Here is a 22,639-nt window from a genome sequence, read left to right as displayed (position 1 = left end):
CCCCCTGAGAGGATACTGTGGAGCAAATGTGACTTGGGTGCTGGGTGTTCTGCATCTGGGGTCACACAATAATAGCTAGCTGCCTCTTACGTCTTCTGAGCTGCGAGTCTTCTCTGATTCTGAGTAGAGGCTGCATTCATTAGAAGTAACAAAATGTTGACATTACATCTCTCTTGTTCCAATGATTTGTTGGCATATTTCAGTATTCCTCCTCTCTGGTTTCAATTATTTGTTGGACTATTTCAATAAAGAAGAGTGCCACCCATCCGTGTGTGTGTGTGTGTGTGTGTGTGTGTGTGTGTGTGTGTGTGTGTGTGTGTGTGTGTGTTGATGGTGCATGTGCATGCGTGAGTGTGTGCCAGTCCTGAGGCTTAAACTCTAGGCCTGGATTCTGTTCCTGAGCTTTTTTGCTGAAGGCTATTGCTTTACCACTTAACCCATAGCTTCATTTCTGGCTTTTTTGATAGTTAATTGGAGATAAGAGTCAACTTTCCTGCTTAGGCTGGGTGGGAACAGCGATCCTCAGCCTCCTGAATAGTAAGGATTAGAGGCAGGAGCCACTGGCTAATCTACTGTATTTAATGGCTTCACTGAAAATTTACATCATCATCATTTACTTCACCTGTTCAGAATGTACTGAATTCAGTGGTTTTCCAGAGTTGTACATCTGTCACCACAAACAATTGTAGGACATTTTATTGTCAAAACTCCACTTTCACTGTGACTACCTTCCCCCAGTGCCCAACAGCCACTAATCTAATTTCTATATGCTTGGGTTTGCCAACTCTGGACATTTCTCATAATGGGAACATACAATGTATAGTAATTTGTGACTTGCTTCTTTCACCAAAGTATAGCATTTTCCAGGTCCATCTATATATCAGCATACATTGGTGCTTCATTCCTTTTTTTCTGGCCAGATAATACTCCATTAAATTCATATATTGTATGTGGTTTATTTGCCAATTGACAGACATTCTAGCTGTCTCTGTTTTTTGGAAGTCAAGAATAATGGCTGCTAAGAATATCCATATAGAGATTATTTTGTGAACCTAACCCTTTTTTTCTCTTAGTTGTATACTTAAGAATGGAATTATTGAGATATGTGGGAACTTGCTGTCTAACCACTTGAAGAACTGCTGGGGTGCTTCTTTACCACCATCAGCACTATATGACGATTTCAGTTTCTCTACCATGTGTCATTGTATCTTTCTTATTCTTACCTTTTTATCCCATTGGGTATAAAGTGTTCTCTGATCGTGGTTTTTGTTTGCATTTCCCTAGTGACTAAAGATGTGAAGCATCTTTTCATGTGTCTATTGGCCATTGTATATCTTTGGAGAACTACCTATACATATTCTATGGTCGTGTGTGTGTGTGTGTGTGTACCTATGTATGTGCATATATGCACACCAGTTCATGAACTCAGGATGTGGGTGGGCCCTGTCCCTTGAGCCACACACTTTTTAGTAGTTACTTGGAGATAATACTTTCAGAGTTTCCTGTCCCCGCTGGCTTCAAACCACCATCTCCTCCTGAGTAGCTAGGATTAGAAGTGTGAACCACTGATTCCTGGCTCGCTAGTGCCATTCTTAATTGGGTATTTGTTTAGTGTTTATATTCTAGATAATGTTGCCCACCTGATATACTTGAACCTCTGCATCCATGTATTCAACTGATTGTGGATCCAAACTTTTGGAAAGATTTGTATCTCCATTGAATATACACATACTTTTTCCTTGTCCTTGCTCTCCTAGCAGCATAACAACTATTTACCTAGTATTTACATTGTATTAGGTTGTTAAATGTTAAGTAACGGATGGATAATTTAAAGCATCTACGAGGATATGCCTAAGTTATGTGCAAATATGCTATTTATATAAGAGACGTGAGCAACCATGGATTTGGATCTTCTTGGACTGTCCAATAAACTGTATATATTTTGCAGAAATTTTCTGCTATTCTGGGTTGTCTATATATTTTTGACCCTTTTTATCCTGTGAGGTGTGAAAGTTTTACCTATGATGACTGTTTTTTGCTTGTTCTTTAGTATCATGTCTCACAGGTCATGAAACATTCTGCCTATGTTGAAATATTTTCTTTTGTTTATTGGCTGTTTCTATATTCTATGATCGTTTAAAAATTAGGTATTTATTGTTGAATTTTAATAGTATGGCTTTGAGACAAGATCTCACTCTACAGCCCAGGCTAGCCTTGAACTCACAATCCTGCCACAGCCTTCAGAGATCTGGGATTATAAGCATACACCATTATATCTGGCAGGGCCTGTTCCATTCTGAGAGTTTTATGTTCTCAGAATGTGTGAGTTTTTAACTCTCACAGTCCAGCCTATGATCCATTTTTAGTTAACCGCTATATATGCTGGTAGGACTTTTTTGGTTTCCCATGCTACAATTAAAGGTCAGGGATGGATGCTTTTCCTTACCAGCTTTTATAATAAAAACTTGGTTCTCTAGTCAATGAATGAAGTGACGCTGTTATTTTCTTTGATATACAATTTTTTAGCGTATTTGCAACGATACACTTACTTTTGATCTGAGGTATACATCTGTATTCTGCTTGAGTACTAGTAAGTCTTTCGTTTGTCAGAGATGTTAGTCTTCCAGGAGTGGCTCTCATTTGAGATTTCCTTAATCTTCCCAAAGAGCAGAAAGAGGCCCATTTTACCTGGTAGGAAAAGAAGCACTAGGAGAAATGCCTGTTTCAGGTCACACCTGCTAAAAGTGGCAGGAGCAGCCTCTATGCCTGGACTCTTCTCTTGTGCTCACATCACATCTAGTCAGAACGTTGCAGTGCACTTGGAATTTGGAGTTAACTTCTGGCTCCCTGACCTGTCATCTATAGTGACCTTTTGTATTCTACCTCTGTAGAGCCTCAGGCCAGAGTCAATGCATTAGAGTAGCAGATTGCCAAGACCATCTCACTGACAAGTGGTGGGGATTCTGCTGTGCTAGAGCCAAGTCCTGCATAGCTCTCCTCAAGACTGCCTGACATTGGGAAGCTTACCAAAACACATAGGCTTTCTTCCAAGAAGCTTTCCTTTGGGGAGGAGAGGCTGTCAAGGGTTAACAGTACTTATCTGGGTTTTTAGCTTCATACTGTTATATAGAATTTGGATTTCTTTTATTAGGTGTTTGTGTTTCATCTAAATAAAGCCAGTTAAAAATTTTAAAATTGTGCACATGTATGTAAATTAGGGAGAAGTGGTATTTTGTAATATATTATATATATTAGTTGCCTATCCAGCCATCGTATTCTAAATTGTCATCTCCCCATTTGTCTTACAGAAACATGCCAAAGGCCAGGATTTGTTTGATCAGATCGTGTACCATTTGGACCTCGTGGAAACAGATTACTTTGGCCTCCAGTTCCTCGACTCTGCCCAGGTCGCGGTATGTTTTGCTTTGATGCTTTTCAGGACAGATTGGTTTTTCATGTTAATTGCAGATCCACAGTTGCTGGAAATTAGTGGAGAGAAATAGGAATGAAACTGTGATATTGTTCTAGTAATGGACATTGGCAGGTGGTGATGGTGCCCTGGTGAAACAAATCTGCGCTGCTTGTTGGCTCTCCCCATCCTTGAAGCCGCCAAGAACCAGGGGAATCGGTGCATAGTATATGTGCAGGAACATTTCTAAGCAGAGGAGTGCATGGGGGCACATTTTTAGAGTAGGAAGGAAGAGGAAGACATAACATTCTAGAAAGTCTTGATGCTGCTGCTTTTAGTTTTAATTAGCAGAAGAGACTGTGTTACCATCTTCTTGTGGGGTTTGGCTGGGTAGGGAACGAGTGATAAGAATGCAGCTGAGTCCCAGGCAGGTACCACGGACAGGGGAATAATCAGAGCTGCCTTTGGCATTGCATACGAACCAGTTTGCAGGCTCTCATCAGTCTAGATGTCCCTTGTTTTCCAAGAGACAAAGCTACTCTTGGTAGAGATGCAGGGATGGGTGCCCTGCACAAAGATTAAAACTCCTCTTTTGGAAAGCAGGAATGACTTCATAGACCCCTTTCTCGACAAGATCTCTCAAGATAATTTATTCAGCAATCTGAAAGTGTTCATTGAATGCCTGCTATAAACTATGCCTTGTTCTGTGCATTGTAGATAAATGGTGAATGTAGATGATACAGCCACCATGACAGGTAGCAGTTGGTGTTTAGAATAATTAAAGGCCAGGCATTGGTGGTTGATGCCTATCATCCCAGTTACTTAGGAGGCTGAGATATGAGGGTTGTGTAGTTCAAAGCTAACCTGAGTGGACAAATCCTAAGATTCCTATTTCTCCTTACCCTGCAAAAAGCTGGAACTGGAGGTTAGCTTAAGTGATAGAGCACCAGCCATTAATGAATGAGTATATTAGTCTTGAATTCACGTTCTTTTACTAGCACCAAAAATAAATAAAATAGTAATAATAATTAAGCAGAGGAAGGTAAGAAAAGACAGGACAAAGAAGGACTTTTGGTGAAACAATATCTTGAAAGCTGGGGTCCCTGAGTTTGAGCTAGAGACCTGAGTTCTTTATACCTGAAAGACAGTTACCAGGTACTTCCTGGGGACTGCAAGTGACAGCTGTAAGATAAAGCTGTTCAAAATTGGTTTCTAGGAATTGAGTCTGCTGGAGAATGTCAGTGGGAGGGTGGGCCCCGAGGTGACAATGGAATCTGGATGTAAGTGCCCCTGGCTACAGTGCCTCTTAAGGGAACCTTCCATAGGTGCATGCATCCTCTCCATACCAACTACTATCCTCAGGATTTCCTCTCTGTGCTCAGCAGATTCTCTTCCCCCTCCTCCCAAACACAGTTATTGCCTCCTTGACCATCTGGTCCTGATTTCTTCCAGGCCATTGGAAGGCACATCCCTGCTTTTCCCTTTCTGCCTCCCTATCCCATCCTGCTTTCTGGAAGTTGAGCTGCGTCTCTTGCCTTTTGTCTCAGCAACCTCAGGATTCAAGTGATTAACCCTTCTGAGTATTCCAGACTGTCTTCAGCTTTATTTGAGCAAACCTCAGGCAAATTCCCTTTGGTCCTGTTACCCCTCACCATCCTAGAATCTGTTGTTCCCTTTTACAGTACAACTTTTCTTGATTCCATTCTTCTGGCCCATCTCTTGGCTTGGTCCTTACAGGCCCCTCTCATCTGATCCCTCTCTAGTCTCTTCCTTGCCTTCCTCCCCACCCACATCAAGCCTCAGCCAGCTAACCTGTTGTCCTCACCCAGGTTTTAGGTCTACTGCCCTGTTGTCTGGCTTCCCCTCAGATGCAGGCTCATGTATTTCCCCTATGGCTTTCCCCAGGCTTCTGGAGAAAGGCACAGTTCAGACCACAGTCCACCAACTGAAAACCCCCAGACTACACCTGGAAGCCTTTTGGTCTCTAATTGATGTCTTGGCACTCAGTGATTCATGACCAAGACCTCTAGGGTACTCTCTGCAGTCTGTCTGGTAGTTGGCCTCACCTACCAAGAAGGCTGAAGTCATCAAGCTAAAAACCCCCTTGAGTTTTTGTTGCTTGGTACCTCAGGGTTTTCCTTTCTCCTTATCTGTCTTATCTCTGTATTAAGAGAGAGGACTCTGCCTACTTCTGTGTTTCCTTTCTGTATCTGCACCCACCTGTTCTCCAGCTTCTTCTGTCTGTTCTCAGTATCCTGTTGTGTCTCTGACATACTTCAGCCCTCTGCCTTCCTGAGCCTCCCTCCGTTCTGCCTTCTGTGTGCTGTGAAGTCTCTGGTGGATTTTGTGTTAGATATCTGTGACCTTTCACCAAGAGTCAAGCCTAGACCCTATTCCTGACTCTGCCTCAGACAAATCTTATGAAATACCTTTTTTTCCCTTGCCCTCAGCTACCTTGAGCCCGAACTCCAAGTATTCCTCCAGTTCTCCTGGCCCATAACTGAATTTGAAGAAAGCATGCCTGCACCAAAATCGATTACAGTTTAAAGAATGTCTCTGCCATTTCTGCCATTAGAGCCAAGTGCCTGGTGTTTTACTGGCACATCCTCATCCCCAGGTGACTCTCATCAGCCACTCGGCTTCCCAAAAATCCAAGGATATGAGTCCATTACAAAAATCTTAGTCATGAGCCTCCTCTGACTTGGCCAACAGGCCTTCCCACCTGCCAGTGCCCTGTCACAGTGCAGCGGGGGGTTGTTCTCAGCAGGACCCAGGCATCCTTCCCAGGGCAGACATCTACAGGTACCCAGACTCAGCAGGTCCTTAAGACTTCCCAGCATTTCCTTCCAGAAGGTGAACTGCGTTTCCTGCCTATACAAGTCCATGCAAGGGTCCCAGCCTGCTCTTGAGTCAGGTTGGAAGCTGTGTAGAAGCAGCAGCAGCAGCAACGGCAGCACACCCAGAACCTATCCTTCCTCCTAGCCATTTGATTTCTCTGCAGCATCCTGATGCCTGCTCTCATCTATGCCTTTGTGTGCCCTGATCCTCCCTTTGTTTAGAAGGCCCTTTTACTCTGCTCAAGTATCTGTTCATGTCTCCCCCACCCCCATCCCAATCAGGAAGTATGCCCTGAGTTCCAAAGCATTCTTTCTCTAGGCAAACTTCAGACCCTATTTGCCTTTTTTTGGCAGTTTGTTCACATGGCATCAGGTTCCTTGTTTGCTCCTATAAAACAGAACTTTATGGCTAAATCCTGAGACTTTAGACTTCCTTCTTTTCTTAACTCTTGGGAACAAAGCACACAACCTGGCTCCCCAAGGAGCCTTAGGAGATGGAATTATCAGATCTTTCCATCTTCCAGATTGAAAGCTGTTAGACCTTGGCAAGTCACTTAATGAGTAGGACAGCTTGGACTCCAACTGAGGCAATTTCAGATATATGTGCTCACCCTACTACACTGTGCCCTTGAGTTCAAGGTTCCTAAGTGTAAAGTAGTGGTAGTAACATCTATTTTACAGGGAAATTGAAGAGAGTTAGTGAAATTGAAAGTTTCATAGTCTGGAACATGCGCTGTGAGTCTTTGTCTTAACGAATGTTGTGACAAATTTTATATATAAGGAAGTTTATATAGCTCATAGTTTTAGAAGATACAGGTCCAACGTCCTGTGGCTGCATTTGGTCAACTTTTGAACTTCATGGTAAAATGACAGAAAAAGAAAAGGAAACAGCTGCATACAAAAGAGGCCACATATGTGGATGGCCTAGCTTTAGAACAACTTGGCCACTAGAGATGGAACCCAGTCTCTGTAGACCTGACCACTCCCCCAAGACAGGCATGATGAGGGTGGAGCTGCCATGACCTAACTTCCTCCCACTAGGTTCCACCTTGTAAAGTTTCTACCACCTCAGCAACACCACCCTGGGAACAAGCTTCCAACACATGAGCCTATAGGAACAAACCATATCCAAATAATAGTTTCCTCTCGGCCGGGAGTTTGGCCTAGTGGTAGAGTGCTTGCCTAGCATGCACAAAGGCCTGGGTTCAATTCCTTGGTATCACATACATAGAAAAAAGCCAGAAGTGGTGCTGAGGCTCAAGTGGTAGAGCTCTAGCCTTGAGAAAGTCCAAGGACAACACTCAGGCCCTGAGCTCAAGCCTAGGACTGGCAAAAAAAAAAAATAGTTTCCTCTCCCTAGCTGAGCAAACTGAAGGCCAAATTCAGTAAGTAAGCCCCCTGAGAAGGGGAGGAAAAACTTTAGCAGATTTAAATTAACGTCCTTTGGGAGTGTTTGCCAAGGTGACTGCTGATTTCATTGATTTGGGCAGCATCGCAAGCTGATCAGGTATTATAGGAAGGATTTATAAGGAGATTGGGATCAGCTGGAAACCTAGAGTGGTTCACTGGGCCATTGGCTTGTGGTTTCATGGTCGAGGCTCTTCCAAATATCTATACTAGCTCTTTTGTGACTGGCAGTGCCAGAGCTCTTGGCATGACTCTCTGTATGCCTAGCTTATATCTCCAACTCCCTGAAAATAGCCAGGCCTGGTTTCCATAGTGTCTTGCCCAGCCCTGAAACAATTGTCAAAGCCTGTTGGCATCACCTATTTTTAGCAGTTGGAGCTGGGATCTCCTGTTTCCCTTTCCCGTATCCAAGAGAAAGGCCACCTAGGGACCTACACTGCAGATTTCACTTTGGTAGTGTTCAGAGTACAGGTTAGAAGTCTGATCTTAACACATTCAAGCTTCTGAAAGCAAAGGGCTTTGGCCTCTACCAGCCTCCTCTCAGCTTTTCTACTACCTAGTCTTGATAGCTGTTGTCTGTAGACTTCTGCTGTAAGCCAGTCATTAAGCTTAAGGCCTTATTAACATTTGTCTTTGATCTATAAAACACCCATTTTACAGGTGTCTGAGTCTGAGACTCAGAGACATTAGAAAATTCCTAAAGTCCACAGTAAGGACTGAGCCAGGCTTTACAATCTGGTCTCATTTCAGAGCCCAGCTCTTTCTACTGGACTATACAAGTTCTGTTCAATACATGGCAAACACACACACACACACACACACACGAGAGGAAGGTCGGAATAAACAGAGTCAGAGAGAGAGGAGTCGGAGAGGGAGAGAATGAGAATACATTTGTCAACTTTGGTACCCAATGCTGAGTTCTTTGGTTGCAGACCTGACACCATCCCTGCATGCCACATTCAGAAGTGGGGGCTAGGGGAGCAACAGACAAATAGTCCTGTGAAGAACTTTGTGGTCAGTCTTCTCACACGGTGTCCAGGCTCCTCTGTGAGCCAGAGAAGGGACTATATGAGCATCTTGGATAAAATGAACAAGACACATGAAGAAGGGTGAGTGCTGATGTGGTCCACAGAGAGAGAGAGGCACTTGCCCCGTAGAGGGTGGGCAAAGACTGGGGAGGACAACAGTCCCACCACCAGGAGGCTTCTCCTCCTCTCTGGGGCAAGTATTTTGAGGTGTGGATTTGGCTACTTTCCCAAGCTCTTTCCCAACCAGTAGGGAGGGAGCTTTTGGAGGAAGTATATTTTACAGCAGAGAATCCAGAAGAGATGACTTTTGTCTCTTGTCTTAAGATTTGTCATGTGCTTTTCCTCTGGTCTTTGCAGTATACAATCTGACAGCATAAAACTCAAAGTGTATAGTGAGGTTAGCACCCAGATGTGGTGGCTAGAGGCAGGGCCCTGTAAATGCTGAAGAGTGTCTGTGTTCCTTGGGTTAAACACTACTGATAGCTTGGAAGGTTACCATATTTGCTAGCTGAGCAGTGCCTGGCCATCTCACATTCAGTTGTAGAAGAAAAGAAGAGGTAGGGAATGTATTTCAGTAGAATATGTATTGCCCTGGATTCAATCCTTGGTGCTGCGGGTTTAAAAAAAAAAATCAAAAAACCAACCCTCTCAGTATAGGTAGAGTGGGACTAGAATGTAAATGCTAGTTAAGACATTTGTGTTTCAGCTGCAGAGAATCAGACAAAGCCTCTTCTGTATGTCCATCTGTAGAGTGATTCTGTAGTTTCTCTGAATATTCGATGGAACCTTCTGACAATGTATTAGGGGCTAGCCCACCTGGGAGGAGACTCAGGAGTAGGCCTATGCTCATGGCCTACTGATGACTGATAACTGGGACTAAGCTCTGATCCTCTACTTCCTTTAATAGTAGAACACAGAGTTGTCACATGAGCTCAGGAAGTACCCAGCAACGCATCTCTGAATGCTGGCAGCAAGAGGCCCATGAATGCTTTCCTGCTAAATGGAAAGCTGATAAAGGGGGCTCTGTAGCAGATTTAGACAAATCTGATGATATGAGTTTATTGGCAAAGAGGAAGAACCCTTCCAGCCAGTGAAGGGGTTTCAAACCTATTTAAGATGTGGAAACCGTGACCAATAGACATTGATACCAAGGAGTTTGAATATACTGCAGACCCTCTTTTTAAAAAATCTACCTTGAAAATTATCTTTAAGTAGTTATATAGGGGCTACCAGTCAGCATGTTAGTTTATAAGTACGATGCATCTTGAATGATATTACCCCTTTTGTCATTCTCCTCCATCCCTCCCAACCCAGTCATGCCCCTCAGAGTGATTGTAATGACCTCTTCAGTTTCCTACCAGCCATAATGGAAATGAAAATCTATAGGTACTAGAAACCCTATTATGAATTCCTTCACTCAAGCTTAGTGTCCAGGGCCCCAGGGATGTTCAGACAAATGATTATAGATCTTTTCTTAACCTCTAGCTTTCTGAGGGTCTTGTGGTCCAGTGCTTCCATGTGAGTTTTACACCATTAAATTCTATAGCCCACCTATAGATGTCATATTCTCATATTAATGTACTATTGGAACAGATGGGCTTTTCCAGGGCCTGCTCACACATCTTGATTTATGAGAAGGGCTCTGCCAGGTAAACTTGGATAACAAATTCAGATCAGAAACTACCTTGCCTCACATTAGAGTACGAGTGAAATGCCTTGCCATTTGAACTCAGAAATTCATGTGTCTGGCTGCAGTGCCTGGTTAAATGGTCTGTTGAGAGGACCAGAGCCATTTGCCTTGGCCTTTACTGACAGGTCGCCTGATTATATTTAGCTAGAGACACAGGTGAACCTCTGAGACAGGTCCTATTGCCACTGAATACAGTGTTCAAAGCTGCTCAGGAAATACAACTTACAAAATGCCACATTGGGCTTTTATTGCTGCAGCATTCAAGTCACAAGGATGTCTTGTGGGATAGCATATGAATTATCAGACCCCAGTAAGCTCCCACAGCTATGAAGAAAGCCCGGGGCATTTTGAGCTGGTTGGATACACGATACAGTTTTATTATGTCTCATTTTAGGATTGTACTAGGTTTCTTATCATCTCTTCTGTAGCAACAGAACCAGATCTGAAAACCTCCAAGGGTCAAAGGCCTTTCAAAATAATAAAGCTATTTTTCACTCCTTGCTCAGCCTAGTAAGTCCAACTTTTCACAGGCTTTCACCCTGGCAAGTTGTGCTTCAGCCAGGAAAGATGGAGCCCAGCCTGGCAGTGGAACTCCATTACAAATGCAGCTGCAGGTGAATCAAGTCTGCTGCCCTGCCTATAGGAGCATCTGGTCAGAATTTCTGGTAACATGGCATGTGTTGACCCTAGCCACGGACATTTGACCATTTCACCTCTTGCAGTGGCCCATAAACCCTGAAATCCTGTGAGGTTTTATAGAACGCAGTAGCCCCATTTTCAGAGGGGCTGTGGATGACTGGAGATTATCAGGGCACCTTCCTAGATGGGAAAGGAGGTGAAAGACCTCTGTACTAAATATGGAGCAGTCACACTGGGAGCCCTGATTCTCCAAGGATCTTTAATGGATTTTGATGCACAGCCAAGGTGGAAAACCTGGGCCAAGGAAGTTACACACATTCAACTTGGCTGAAGATGAGAATATGACAGTACAGAGTAAGGAAAGGTAGACTTAACTCTCTTTAGAATAATGGTAAGGACTTGAGAAAAGAGATAAGCTTCTTTAAGCTGGGAACCTCTGTTGCTCCTTAGACTAGCAGGCAGGTTGCAGGGAGAACTTTCTGTGCATGAGTGAATTTAAGAGCAGACTTAGTCATAACTCCTAGTATGGTGCTTGACATGGGAATAAATATGGGAACACCCAATCTGTAAAGTTCTCTCAGGTCCAGGTTTCAGGATGTACAGCTTGGTTGAGGGCAATAGTGATATCTAGCTCTTAGGTTGCAAACTCAGTCAAAAGCTGCCTGGTAGGCAAGTTATGCCCTCACAAATAATAACCTCCTTAATGTAAAAATATTATCAGAATAGCCAGGCCTAGTACTGTATACTTGTAATCCCAGAACTTGAAAGGCTGACAAGTTCAGGACCAGCCAAGGCTTAATAATGAGACTTGGTCTAAAACAAAACAACAAAAATTGTACATAAAGGCAAAAAAAAAAAGAAAATGGCATTTCTTTAAGTGATAGTAGGCATAGCCTTACTATCCAGAAATAACCCCTACAAATCTTCCTGAACATGTCTTGATAGAAAATAATATTTTTACATTAATGAGACCCTGCCTGCTTTTTCTCCTTCTCTAACATTGGGCTATGGTTCTTTCTTATCACATCAGTAAGTATTGGCCTACATCCGTTTAAAATAGTATTTCATTATATGGATGAGCCATTTTAAAATCTCTTTGTTCGGGTCACCTTCAATCAAAGCTATTAACAATGAAATAAAGCACCCTGCACATGTCCCTTTGAGATAGGCACCCTGTTGTGACTATCTGCTGCTTTTATTACACTGGCCTAGCCTGGAGTGGAGATGACAAAAGCCCAGGGTCTCATCATGCTGCACACAATCGTATTGTATTACAATTCATCTGTTATTTGCTTTTGTTTCCTCATCCCCCCCCCCTTCCTCCCACACAGTGATCATGGGCTGTGTGGTTAGGTGTGGAGTACACTGTGCTCATTTGGCCCCACCCTTTGTCATTATTAGCATGTGTAAGGTTTAGATTGCTTCTGAAAAATCCCTGGCAGTCAGCAGAACAGCCTCTGGTTGGGAACAGCTGGTGAGAAACCCACTCAGCCTGTGGCATTCCAACTGTTTTTCTAACAGTGAAGTTCCAGCATGCATTGGGGTTTATTTATTATGATGGGCAATGTCTCTAACTTGCCTCCTTAAAAAAATTCATATTTAACCTTTATGTATCTCTCAGTCTAATAAAGTCCCACTGAACACCACATCGTGTGCCTGTCATAGGACACACAGTAATGAGAAGACACAGACTCTGGCCCCCAAGGGGTCACACAGTACACACAGTCCCTGACTTATGATGCTCTTGTTTTATGATGGTTCACAAATGACAGGCATTCAGTAGAAACTGTACTTTGAATTTTCAGTTTTGATCTCCTCTCAGGCTAGTGATACTCGATACTATGGAGAGATCCTTCAAGCTCCTGTGCTGTGGCAGCCAGCCTTAGTTCCCACTTAGGTCATTACGAGATCACAAGAGTAAATAGCCACCACTCTACCACAAGGTTATATGTGTTGCATGTGTTTCCAACTTACAATACTTTTATCTGAACTTAGCCCTTTGGTAAGTCCAGGAATATCTGTATAATATCCCTAAATGTTGCTTTCTGTGCTAGTCAGACTGCCAAGCCTCCTCAGAACTTTGGCATCCTAAAGAAACTTTTATTTAAGGAAAATGATTTTATAATCTCCTTAGTTGAAATGCCTAAGTTGACCACAGCAAAATCATGTCAGGCAGATCCCTGCCTGCTTTTCATCCAAATGTGGGTCATTTTCTTGGCAAAAGAATAAAGGCACCATGAATTGGTTTTATAATTTCAGAGTTTAGGGTGTCACAATGGCAAAAACTGATGTAGGATGAGAGACTGGCCATTGTAGCTTATACTTTTTGCTAGACTAATGGAGGCTTATAATTAATTGGAGAAGATCATCTGTCATGTGAGCAGCTCAGGAGTTGGCTGTGGCTCTCCTGACTTGAAGGGACTTCACAGATCTGTTGGTTAACGGGTTTTAAGTGCTTTGGGGACCTCATCTTAGTGTATATACATTTATATACATAGACACAGATTTTTAATATAGGATCAAGCAGCTTGTAGTTCCCTGGTGAACAACTCATGACCTGATCCAGGATTTTGCAGGTAGAATTTTCTACCTGGATTTTACAGGTAGAATTACCTAGGCTTATAAAAGAAGATAACTGTAGGCACTTACTATCTGGATACTCATAAAGAAACATTTTTCAAGGCCATATAGTATGATGCTGAATGAAAGGACCTCCAGGATATAGAAACAAAAGCCATATAATGAGTCATTGTTGTCGTTAATGTACTATGTTATCTCTCATCTCTTTTGCTGTCCCCTGGTTATCTCATATTGTTACCTATTTCACCTTGTTATTTGATATATTGTACATATGCTTGATTGGTTATTTGAAATTGAATAGGGAAGGGGGGAAAACAACATCAGTGGTGGGGGGGAGAGGGAGGGTAATGGGGACCATGACATGAGAAAGGGTATCAATGTATGTGAAGTAATGCATCTTCTATCAGGTGAATATAATGTAACCCTTCTATTAATTACAATAAAAAATATATGAAAAAAGGAAACACTTTTCTTTCTTTCAGCACTGGCTGGATCATTCTAAACCCATAAAGAAGCAGATGAAAGGTAAGTAAAGAGAGTGTAGTCCACTAATTTATTTTATTTAAGAAAACTTGAAAGCATTTTTTAAAATAGACCCAACATTAAGTGGTTGATTTTTTAATTTCTTAAATCTGGCCAGAAGTTAAAGTGTAAATTTTTAGTGTTTTTAGAAGATATGAAAAATCAAACTATGCTCTCATTTGAAAGCTAATACACTTGCCAATGAGAACTGTAACTTTACACATACTCTGTTCACTTCCAGATAAATTACAAACTAGACTCAGACAAGGAGAGAGGAATGGGGTGCTTTGGTGGTATGGGCCAGCTCAGTCCTTTAAATGAGTGTGTAACCCCATTTTTCTAGCTGTTTATGTTTGGGTCATAAAAAATACATTCTCTTAAAAGTATATTAAGGCTGGATGCTGGTCACTCATGCCATATATATTCCTAACTACTCAGGAGACTGAGAGCTGAGGATCACAGTTCAAACCCAGCCTGAGCAAGAAAGTTTGGGCAATTCTTATCTCCAATTAATCAGCAAAAGGCTTGAGTAGAAGTGTGACTCAAGTGTGGCAGAGCCCCAGCCTTGAGTGAAAATGTCAAGCAAGTGTGAGAGGCCCTGAGTTTAATACTAGCTCCATACCAACACACACTCTCTTTCTCTCCACCCCCCCGCCAAGTATATTAAGGTATTGTAGTTTTAGGCAGCAGAGAACTTTGTTATTTATGTATACTTTCCTTTAGCCTATCTCATACTTTGTAAAATGTAGCTATCAATTTGGAGTATCTTGGCATCAGAGGGAAAAGTAAATGCCAGCTCTTAGTAATTCATCTGCCAGAATTAAGTTCCCAGCTAAGCCATCTTAGTCTATCAAAAAAAAAAAAAAGCCCCAAAACTCATTTCTGCTTCAAAATTAGCAAGAAAGAAGAGATACATCAACTTTGCAAGTTATAGATCAGTGGCTATGCTGTATATTTAATGTGTTTTTCCTTTTGTCCATTCTGTGATCTTCAAACTGGGGGGGAAAGCATCTTCAACCTTCCTTCTTTTTATGTTTAGTTGGATCTGCATATGCTTTGCACTTTCGAGTTAAATACTATTCTTCAGAACCGAACAACCTTCGAGAAGAGTTTACAAGGTAGGACATCACACACACACACACACACACACACACACACACACACACACACACACACCTGCCTCAAAGCTCTTGGCTAACATAGAATTTATGAGTTTTCTGCATCATGTATTTTTACTACACTTTCTTACATGGTTTGTATTTCAGAGGAAGAATTATAGCATTTTTTGTATCGTATCCTCTTGAAAATACAAATCTTTGCTTGTTTTTTCTTAGGAAATAGAATTTAAGTTTGTTTTCTTGTTCAATTTCTATTTTCTTGGACCTTAGGTAAATTGGTTGGTTGTTCTGTGGCATTTTATTTTTGTGTCAGTTATAATAAGGAAAAGCAAAGATCTTAGTGTAGAATTGCTATCTTTTTTTTTTAGAGGTGATAGACCATCCCTCTGATTGTTGCACCCTCTCTAGACAAACCACACTAGTTACAACAAAGCTTTTAGAATACTTTATTTTACTTTTCAGCCCCACTGCATCTCTTTCTTTTTGTGCCAGTGCTGGGGCTTGAACTCAGAACCTTGGCTCTTAGACCTTGAACGTTTTTTTAGCTCAAGTCTAGCACTCTATCACTTGATCCACAACTCCATTTCTAGATTTGTTTGTGGCTTAATTGGAGATAAGATTCACAGACTTTTCTGCCCAGACCATCTTTAAATTGTGATGCTAAGATCTCAGCCTCCTGAGTAGGATTACAGGTAGGAGCCACCAACGCCTAGCCCCCACTGAAGAATTTTTTATTGCACTGTATTTGTTTTTGTCTCTTGGATTTCAGAAATAGTGTACAAGAAAAGGAGATAGCATTTCTTTTATCCATATCAGCATTGTGTGACATTTGACTTGTATACACAGGTCAGTGTCCTAAGTTTCAGAAGTGACGTTCAGTTACCCCAGTATTCCTCCCCAGGAACTCTGCTCGGAGCCGTCACCAAAGCCAGGGATTTTTAAGCTGGACCATGTGAATCAGAAACACCTGTGAAGCTTTTGAACAGGACATATTCTTGGGGGCCACTCTTGCATGTGGGATTAGCTCTAGGCACAGAGGAGAGCGTGGGCAGTTTGGTTTGCACAAAGCACGCACTGTAAATGGTGCCCACATCCTCCTGCTAACAAAACTTGAAGTGAAGGCGTTTGTTTGTTTATTTATAAGTAAACCCTGCTTGTGCTACTTGCTGCCTTTTTTGTTTTTTGTTTTTTTTAAATAACTCCTGTGGCTTATAACAGTCCCCTTTCAAGATTTTCTTGTGTGTGTATGTGTGTGTGTATGTTGTAGTTTGTATATGTACACAAGTGCATGTGTATTGTTGGATGCTTCTTTTGCAAAAAGTAAAGAAAAGAGAAAAGGGGAAAAAAAGACAAGAGTCTACAGTTAGACTGTACCAGGAAGAAAAAACTTCAAGCTGTTGCTGGCAGACTCCAGTCAGCTGTAAACTTTTTGATAGGGTTCTGGATACTGCCAGGGAGAACTGGCTGAAGAAAATCTAGTGGTTCTGCCCTGCCTGTTTTCTTGGATACTTTGCATGCTTGTGTGCAGAGATCTCTGTGTCTGTCTGGCTTGCTTCTCAAACACCTTCGGGGTTATAGACTGTCATTGGAGCACTCAGCATTCTGTATTCCATCATACAAGTCTCTCGAGAACTCTGGAGGTGTACTCACCTGCCTAGCAAGGCCCAGGAGGAGATGCTTCCACCCACATTCTCATTTGCTGTGGACTCCCTTTTGACAATGCAGAATTCTAGATTATGTGCAGAGTGGGAAGTTTGGGATTGAAGGTGGTTGGGGTTTTAACCCTCTGTTGACTTTTGTATGTTTGTCAGGTACCTGTTTGTTTTACAACTCAGGCATGACATTCTTTCTGGAAAGTAAGTATGTTTTTGTTCTAACTCTTAATCTAACATAGATCATAGTTTACATAAAACAATTCACTATTTTAACTGTTTTACCCTTGTTCCCTTTTCAAAATTCAAAAAAAAAAAGTGCACCAGGCATTGTAAAGTGAGTCTTTATACTTGTATCCCTGTCATTATCATCCTATTCAAAATGATTATTATATGGCTTGAAGCATTTCCAAGAGCATTTAATATCTTAAGTGATGTGTATTGGGGAATAATTCTCTCCCTGATCACATCACTGCCCCATTCATAATGGCTTTTGTTGTATTTGCAAGCTAGATGCATTATTAGTATGTATACACGTACAAGTTTTAGGACAGTCCAAAAGTCTCATTCATCACCATCTATACTGGAGGAATGTAAAGGGGTTACGTTCTGATTCTGCTAGAAAGAGGTTTAGCTATCTCATCTCATTTCCTTTCCCTTCTTAACAATGTTTTTTTAAATACTAGATTTCTAGCTATACACAGTGTTTTTTTGAGCATGAAAAGCATTATCACCAAAGTGGTTGATTTTTTTTGCATGCAAATTTAATTTATCTTAAAGATAAGAGATTCCAGAAGTCTTTGTAGCTTTTACAATTGCATCATTTTCCAGCATAGGTATTGAGTATTTTGTTACATGAAGAAGAAAGACTATATCGAGTCTAAGAAGTAATACCTGATCCTGTTGTCAAGAATGCATTCTGATTTTGAATGCAATCTGAAGGAAACTTAAAATGTAATTTCTGAATTTGAAAACTCTCAACAGAATTATGTGCAACAATAATTTCACTAGAATAATGCTCTCTAGAATGAATGGATTGTACAGTGTATACATTTATCCTATTCAACCATGCAATACAGACCTTTGGTTGGTGTGTGTATTATGAGTGTGTGTATTTTTATCTCTCCATAATGTGCTCCTCATATGAAAGGCCTTGTAACTGTAGAAATTGTCTTTAGATTGGAAAATATTAATGGCACGACTCTGCATTTGTACAGCACTTTGTAGTTGATGCCCACTTCCACATGATTTTCTATACTTCAAAACAGAATGGCATATTAGGCCCAGTACTGTCTGCTGTCAGCTAGATGACCTTGGGTCATCTTGGGGGGTGAGACCCCTTAGGACCCCGTCTGTGAAGTGGGAAACTGGGGAACATTGGCCACACCCTCCTGAAGGGTGTATAGACTCCATGCGCTAACCAAATTGGATAATATACCCTAAAAGGCTTTGCAACTGTGAAGTGCTGTACCAGTGCATGTCATTATTATTTTTCTGCCTTTGGAACTTTAAGTGTGAAAGAGATCACTGGATTTGCAGTAGTACTCCCCTGTGCTAGGCCTCAGTTACACTTACTCCCATGCTGAGTGCATCTAGCTGTCTGGCGGTGTTAGACGTGGTGTCTATGTGTTTATTTTTTTAACACGATGACCTTGTTTCAAGAAGAATTTTAGACAGCTTGAAAAGATGCATGTACTGTCTCAAGATAAGATAATTTTTTTAAAGTTTTAAAACAAGGCAAAGGGATGCCTTTTCATTCTGCTTTGGAAACTTCCCTCTTCTTGCCAAATTCAGTTTAAAAAAAAAACCCACCCACATGGTTGACAGAAAGTATATCTATGTTGAATCATTTTGCTATATAATGAAAACTGACTTAGGAAATTTATAGTGTAAATCAGTTTGCATGCATCCTTTAACGTAGACCATTAGATGTATAGACCAAGAAATTGAACCACTAAAAACCAAGTCATTGTTTATCTATCCATACCTTTTGAAGAATGATTTTTATGGATGCTTTGAAATCTTATGCATGTGTGATTCAGATTGAGAAGTATTTTCCTTTCTTTCTCTCTCTTTTTTTTTTTTTTCAAGATTGAAGTGCCCCTATGAAACAGCTGTGGAACTAGCTGCTCTCTGTCTCCAAGGTATATTCATCCTCAGCAGTGATTTGTGTTTTAAACTCATTACTTCTTATTTCAACAAATATGTTTGTGTCCTGGGGTCCAGGCTTAGTAGTCTATTTTGGCCTAGGGTATAAGGAAATAGAATAAATGGTTTCTGTGCCTGCCTCTTGTGATCCAGTGCAAAAAGCAGATTCAGAAACAATGCAATTTTTCCAGCAGTGAAGACTCAGGTGCCTTAGAAGAAGTGTGGGTGGTGGGCATGAATGGGGGTCAGGATGCAGAGAGGAAGTTAAATCAAGGAACTGAGGCACAAAAGAAATATGCAGAGAGGAGATGGAGTGTAGCTCAATGATAGAGAGATTTTCCTGGTCTGCATAAGGCCCTGGGTTCAATACCCAATATCACAAAGCAACAGCAAAACTACACATAGTTCAGAGAAGTAGCAACAGTTGCATGGCAGGTATCATAGAGTGAAGTTTGGGAAGCTGGATAGGAAAATGGCTTCAGGCTCCATTGGAAGGTATAAACTTCTTGTAGTTATCAATAGTGCCTTTGTAGGCTCTTGAGGCAGAAAGCATGTTTGCAAAGGCCAGGCTGGCAGTAAGGGGAAAAGAGGCTGGCTCAGGCATAACAAGAATGGGAATTGGTGAGTGGTACTGCTGCAATAGAAGTGATAGGAAACAGAGCAGGGAAAGTGATTATGCACCTGTCAAATCAGTTCAGGGAGAAGAACTTGGGTGTTGAGGTTTAGGTGTGAGAGACAAGTCAGAGATGACTCAAGCTGCTTGTGAGGGTGGATGGTGACAAAGGAGAGAGATTGAGAGTTGGGCTCCAGTGTAGAATCACCGTGTGGTCCTCTGAGCTGAGAGGTATCGACATGACAACAGCTCTGGTATGTATGAGAATGGTTCATCCCAAGTCAGGCTGCAAGCAGTGCTGTTGGGGTCACCAGGCTGTAGGTGGGAACTAAGTAGCAAGAATTGTCCTGTAGAATCGTCCATGGTACCTGTTCATCCATAGCAGACTCTGGTGGATGCATAACAAGTACTGACTGAAGTCTCTTGCTTTAATTAAGAGAATTCTAATGTGTAGCAGCACACACAAGAGATTTCCTTAGCATAGTTTATAGGCATATGTTATAGATTCACTTAGCTTCTATTGGTTTATGAATTATGATATACTCATTCATAATTAGCACTTGTGAACACCATAATACTTAGCTTCCTATTTTTGTATTTCACCAATTTTTAAAATTATGACCTGAGATTTTTTTTTATTGACAAAAGGGTACACACTAACCCAGAAAGAGGATCATGGCATAAAAACTGAGCAAATCAGGGGCCAGGAGTTTGGCCTAGTGGTTAAAGTGCTTGCCTAGCATGCATGAAGACCCGGGTTCGATTCCTTGGTACCACATATATAGAAAAAAAGCCAGAAGTGGTGCTGAGGCTCAAGTGGTAGAGCTCTAGCCTTGAAAAAGTCCAAGGACAGTACTCAGGCCCTGAGCTCAAGCCCAGGACTGGCAAAAAAAAAAAAACAAAAAAAAAACTGAGCAAATCAGAGGAAAGGAGCGATCACTGTCCAGCAGGCCGAGTTTTTAATCTGTGAGTTTTCAGTAGATTTTTTTTTGCCAGTCCTGGGGCTTGAACTTAGGGCCTGAGCACTATCCTTGGCCTTTCTCAAGGCTAGAACTCTACCACTTGAGCCACAGCACCACTTCTAGCATTTTCTATATATGTGGTACTGAGGAACTGAACCCCAATCTTCGTGCATGCTAGGCAAGCACTCTACCACTAGATCAAACTCCCATCCCTCAGTAGATTTTTTTGAGAAATGTAAATCTGATCAGCATTACATATAATTTTTTGTATTCTTTTTTACCTTGGCGCTTTTAGTAAATGTACAGTCATAAAGTTGACTCTGTATGTATGTATATGTGTGTGTTGTGCAAGTCTGTCACTCACCACTTGGGCCACAGCTCAACTTCTGATCTTTTGGTGGTTAATTGGAGATTAGAGTCATATGAACTTTTCCTGCCCAGGCTGACTTCAAACCTCAGTCCTCAGATCTCAGCTTCCTGAGTAGCTAGGATTACTGGTATAAGCACTGATACCTGGTTTTAAAGGTGTTTGTTTGTTTTTTGGCCAGTCCGGGGCTTGAGCTTGGACTTTCTGAAGGCTCGAGCTCTACCACTTGAGCCAAAGCACCACTTCCAGCTTTTTTCTATGTATGTGGTACCGAGGAATGGAACTCTGGTCTTGTGCATACTAGGCAAGCACTCTACCACTAGGCCAAACTCCTGGCCCGTTAAAGGTGGCTTTTAGCAACTACATGATACTCCCATTTCTGGATACTTTATTCCTTCATTCTCCCTTATGCCCTGTCATCTATCACATGGGCTTGTTGTATAGTAAGTGATCTGTAAATGCATTGAAGGAAGGTGCCTGGAGATACACTAAGGGACCTTGATGAGGAAACACTGATTGTGCAGAGTAACAACATTACAGATGGCCATTAGCCATCTGTGCCAAATAGAGTGCTTAGTGCTTCCTACCCATGTATGGCAGGCAATACCCATTGTGGCAGGCTTTGTGGTAAGCACCCCAGCATATGCAGAAGTGGGGACCAGGCAGCAGCCTTTCTCAGGTTCAAATTTAATCAGGGTAGCCAAAGGCCTTCATCCACCCTGGAGCTCCAGAGCTGCCCAAGTCCTTACCACTATCAGGTTTAGCAGCCCTCAGGAGATGTCATGGTTTTCAGTATAACAAAAGCATCCATGTCAGACCTGGGGCCCTTAGTCACTGGGAGGTTTTCTCCTAAGGCCATTTGTACAATATTGCAAGCTTGTTATGCTGAACGATTAGAGGATGAGACACACACATCACTACACCCCTGCTCCCTGCATGATGGAGGGCCATACCTCACTGATAACATCCAGCTCTAGTTGAGTCCGTCTTGCCCAGATTAGAGCAGCCAAGAACAAGGTCAGCTGTCTGTTGGCCTTTCTTGGAGAAATTAGTCATTTGAGTTAGAACTATATCATTAGTGTAATTTACGACGTAATCAATATGTCAGGTCCAAATAAAAAGACTTGACGACTTAACCATAGATAGGAGGAAACCTTGTCACATAGATAGGAGGAAATCCTCTGTGTTTCCTCCCATCCATCTCCTGGGTCAGTGCTCCGGCCTGCTCTCTGCCTCAGCTCAGCTGACCTGCTTGCTCTGGGCAATGGAAATCACTGGAGCAGCTCTGTGGTACGAATAAAATGAAGGGTTGTGTTTTTTTCCCGATGCTTGAGTCTTAAGGATGTGTCTTGCTGCGGATGTCTTTGAATTCTTGGTGCCTCCTGAGTTGTGATACAGTGGCCCAGCATGGAGGCTGTGCTCTTTGGGAAATACATTTGTGGTAGATTTGAAAATTCATTCAAGTAAAAGGGAAGAAGAAAAGGGGAGGTGGGAGAATGAGAGTCAGTTGTCACTTGGCATGTGGTCTCATTACATCCTTATACCAAGACAGGGAGTAGAGAGATCCAGAGTGGTTAAGGGCTTTGTCTGCAGTCACACAAGTAGCACATGGAATTGTCGGGATTTAAGCTGGCCTGTGTCTGAGTTGTTCACGATAACCCTCCATA

At 41.9% G+C, this 22,639-nt stretch overlaps 1 protein-coding gene across 6 annotated transcripts in view; it reads left to right on the top strand.

Moving 5' to 3' along the window:
- Positions 1 to 22,639, top strand: part of Epb41l4b (erythrocyte membrane protein band 4.1 like 4B) — a 134,805-nt gene that overhangs the window by 36,881 nt on the left and 75,285 nt on the right. For all 6 annotated transcript variants that reach the window (XM_090330404.1, XM_090330402.1, XM_090330403.1 and 3 more), the window contains exons 2-6: positions 3,309 to 3,413; positions 14,073 to 14,115; positions 15,152 to 15,230; positions 17,042 to 17,086; positions 18,974 to 19,026. In XM_090330404.1, coding sequence (XP_090186530.1) covers positions 3,309 to 3,413; positions 14,073 to 14,115; positions 15,152 to 15,230; positions 17,042 to 17,086; positions 18,974 to 19,026 — 325 coding nt within the window. The remainder of the gene's footprint in view (positions 1 to 3,308; positions 3,414 to 14,072; positions 14,116 to 15,151; positions 15,231 to 17,041; positions 17,087 to 18,973; positions 19,027 to 22,639) is intronic.

The sequence above is a fragment of the Megascapheus bottae genome, chromosome 3, assembly GCF_031878675.1.
Source record: "Megascapheus bottae isolate mThoBot1 chromosome 3, mThoBot2.hap1, whole genome shotgun sequence".
NCBI classification, from domain to species: domain Eukaryota; kingdom Metazoa; phylum Chordata; class Mammalia; order Rodentia; family Geomyidae; genus Megascapheus; species Megascapheus bottae.
Note: the sequence above shows the minus strand (reverse complement) of the source record. Positions and strands in the feature narration are given on the sequence as shown.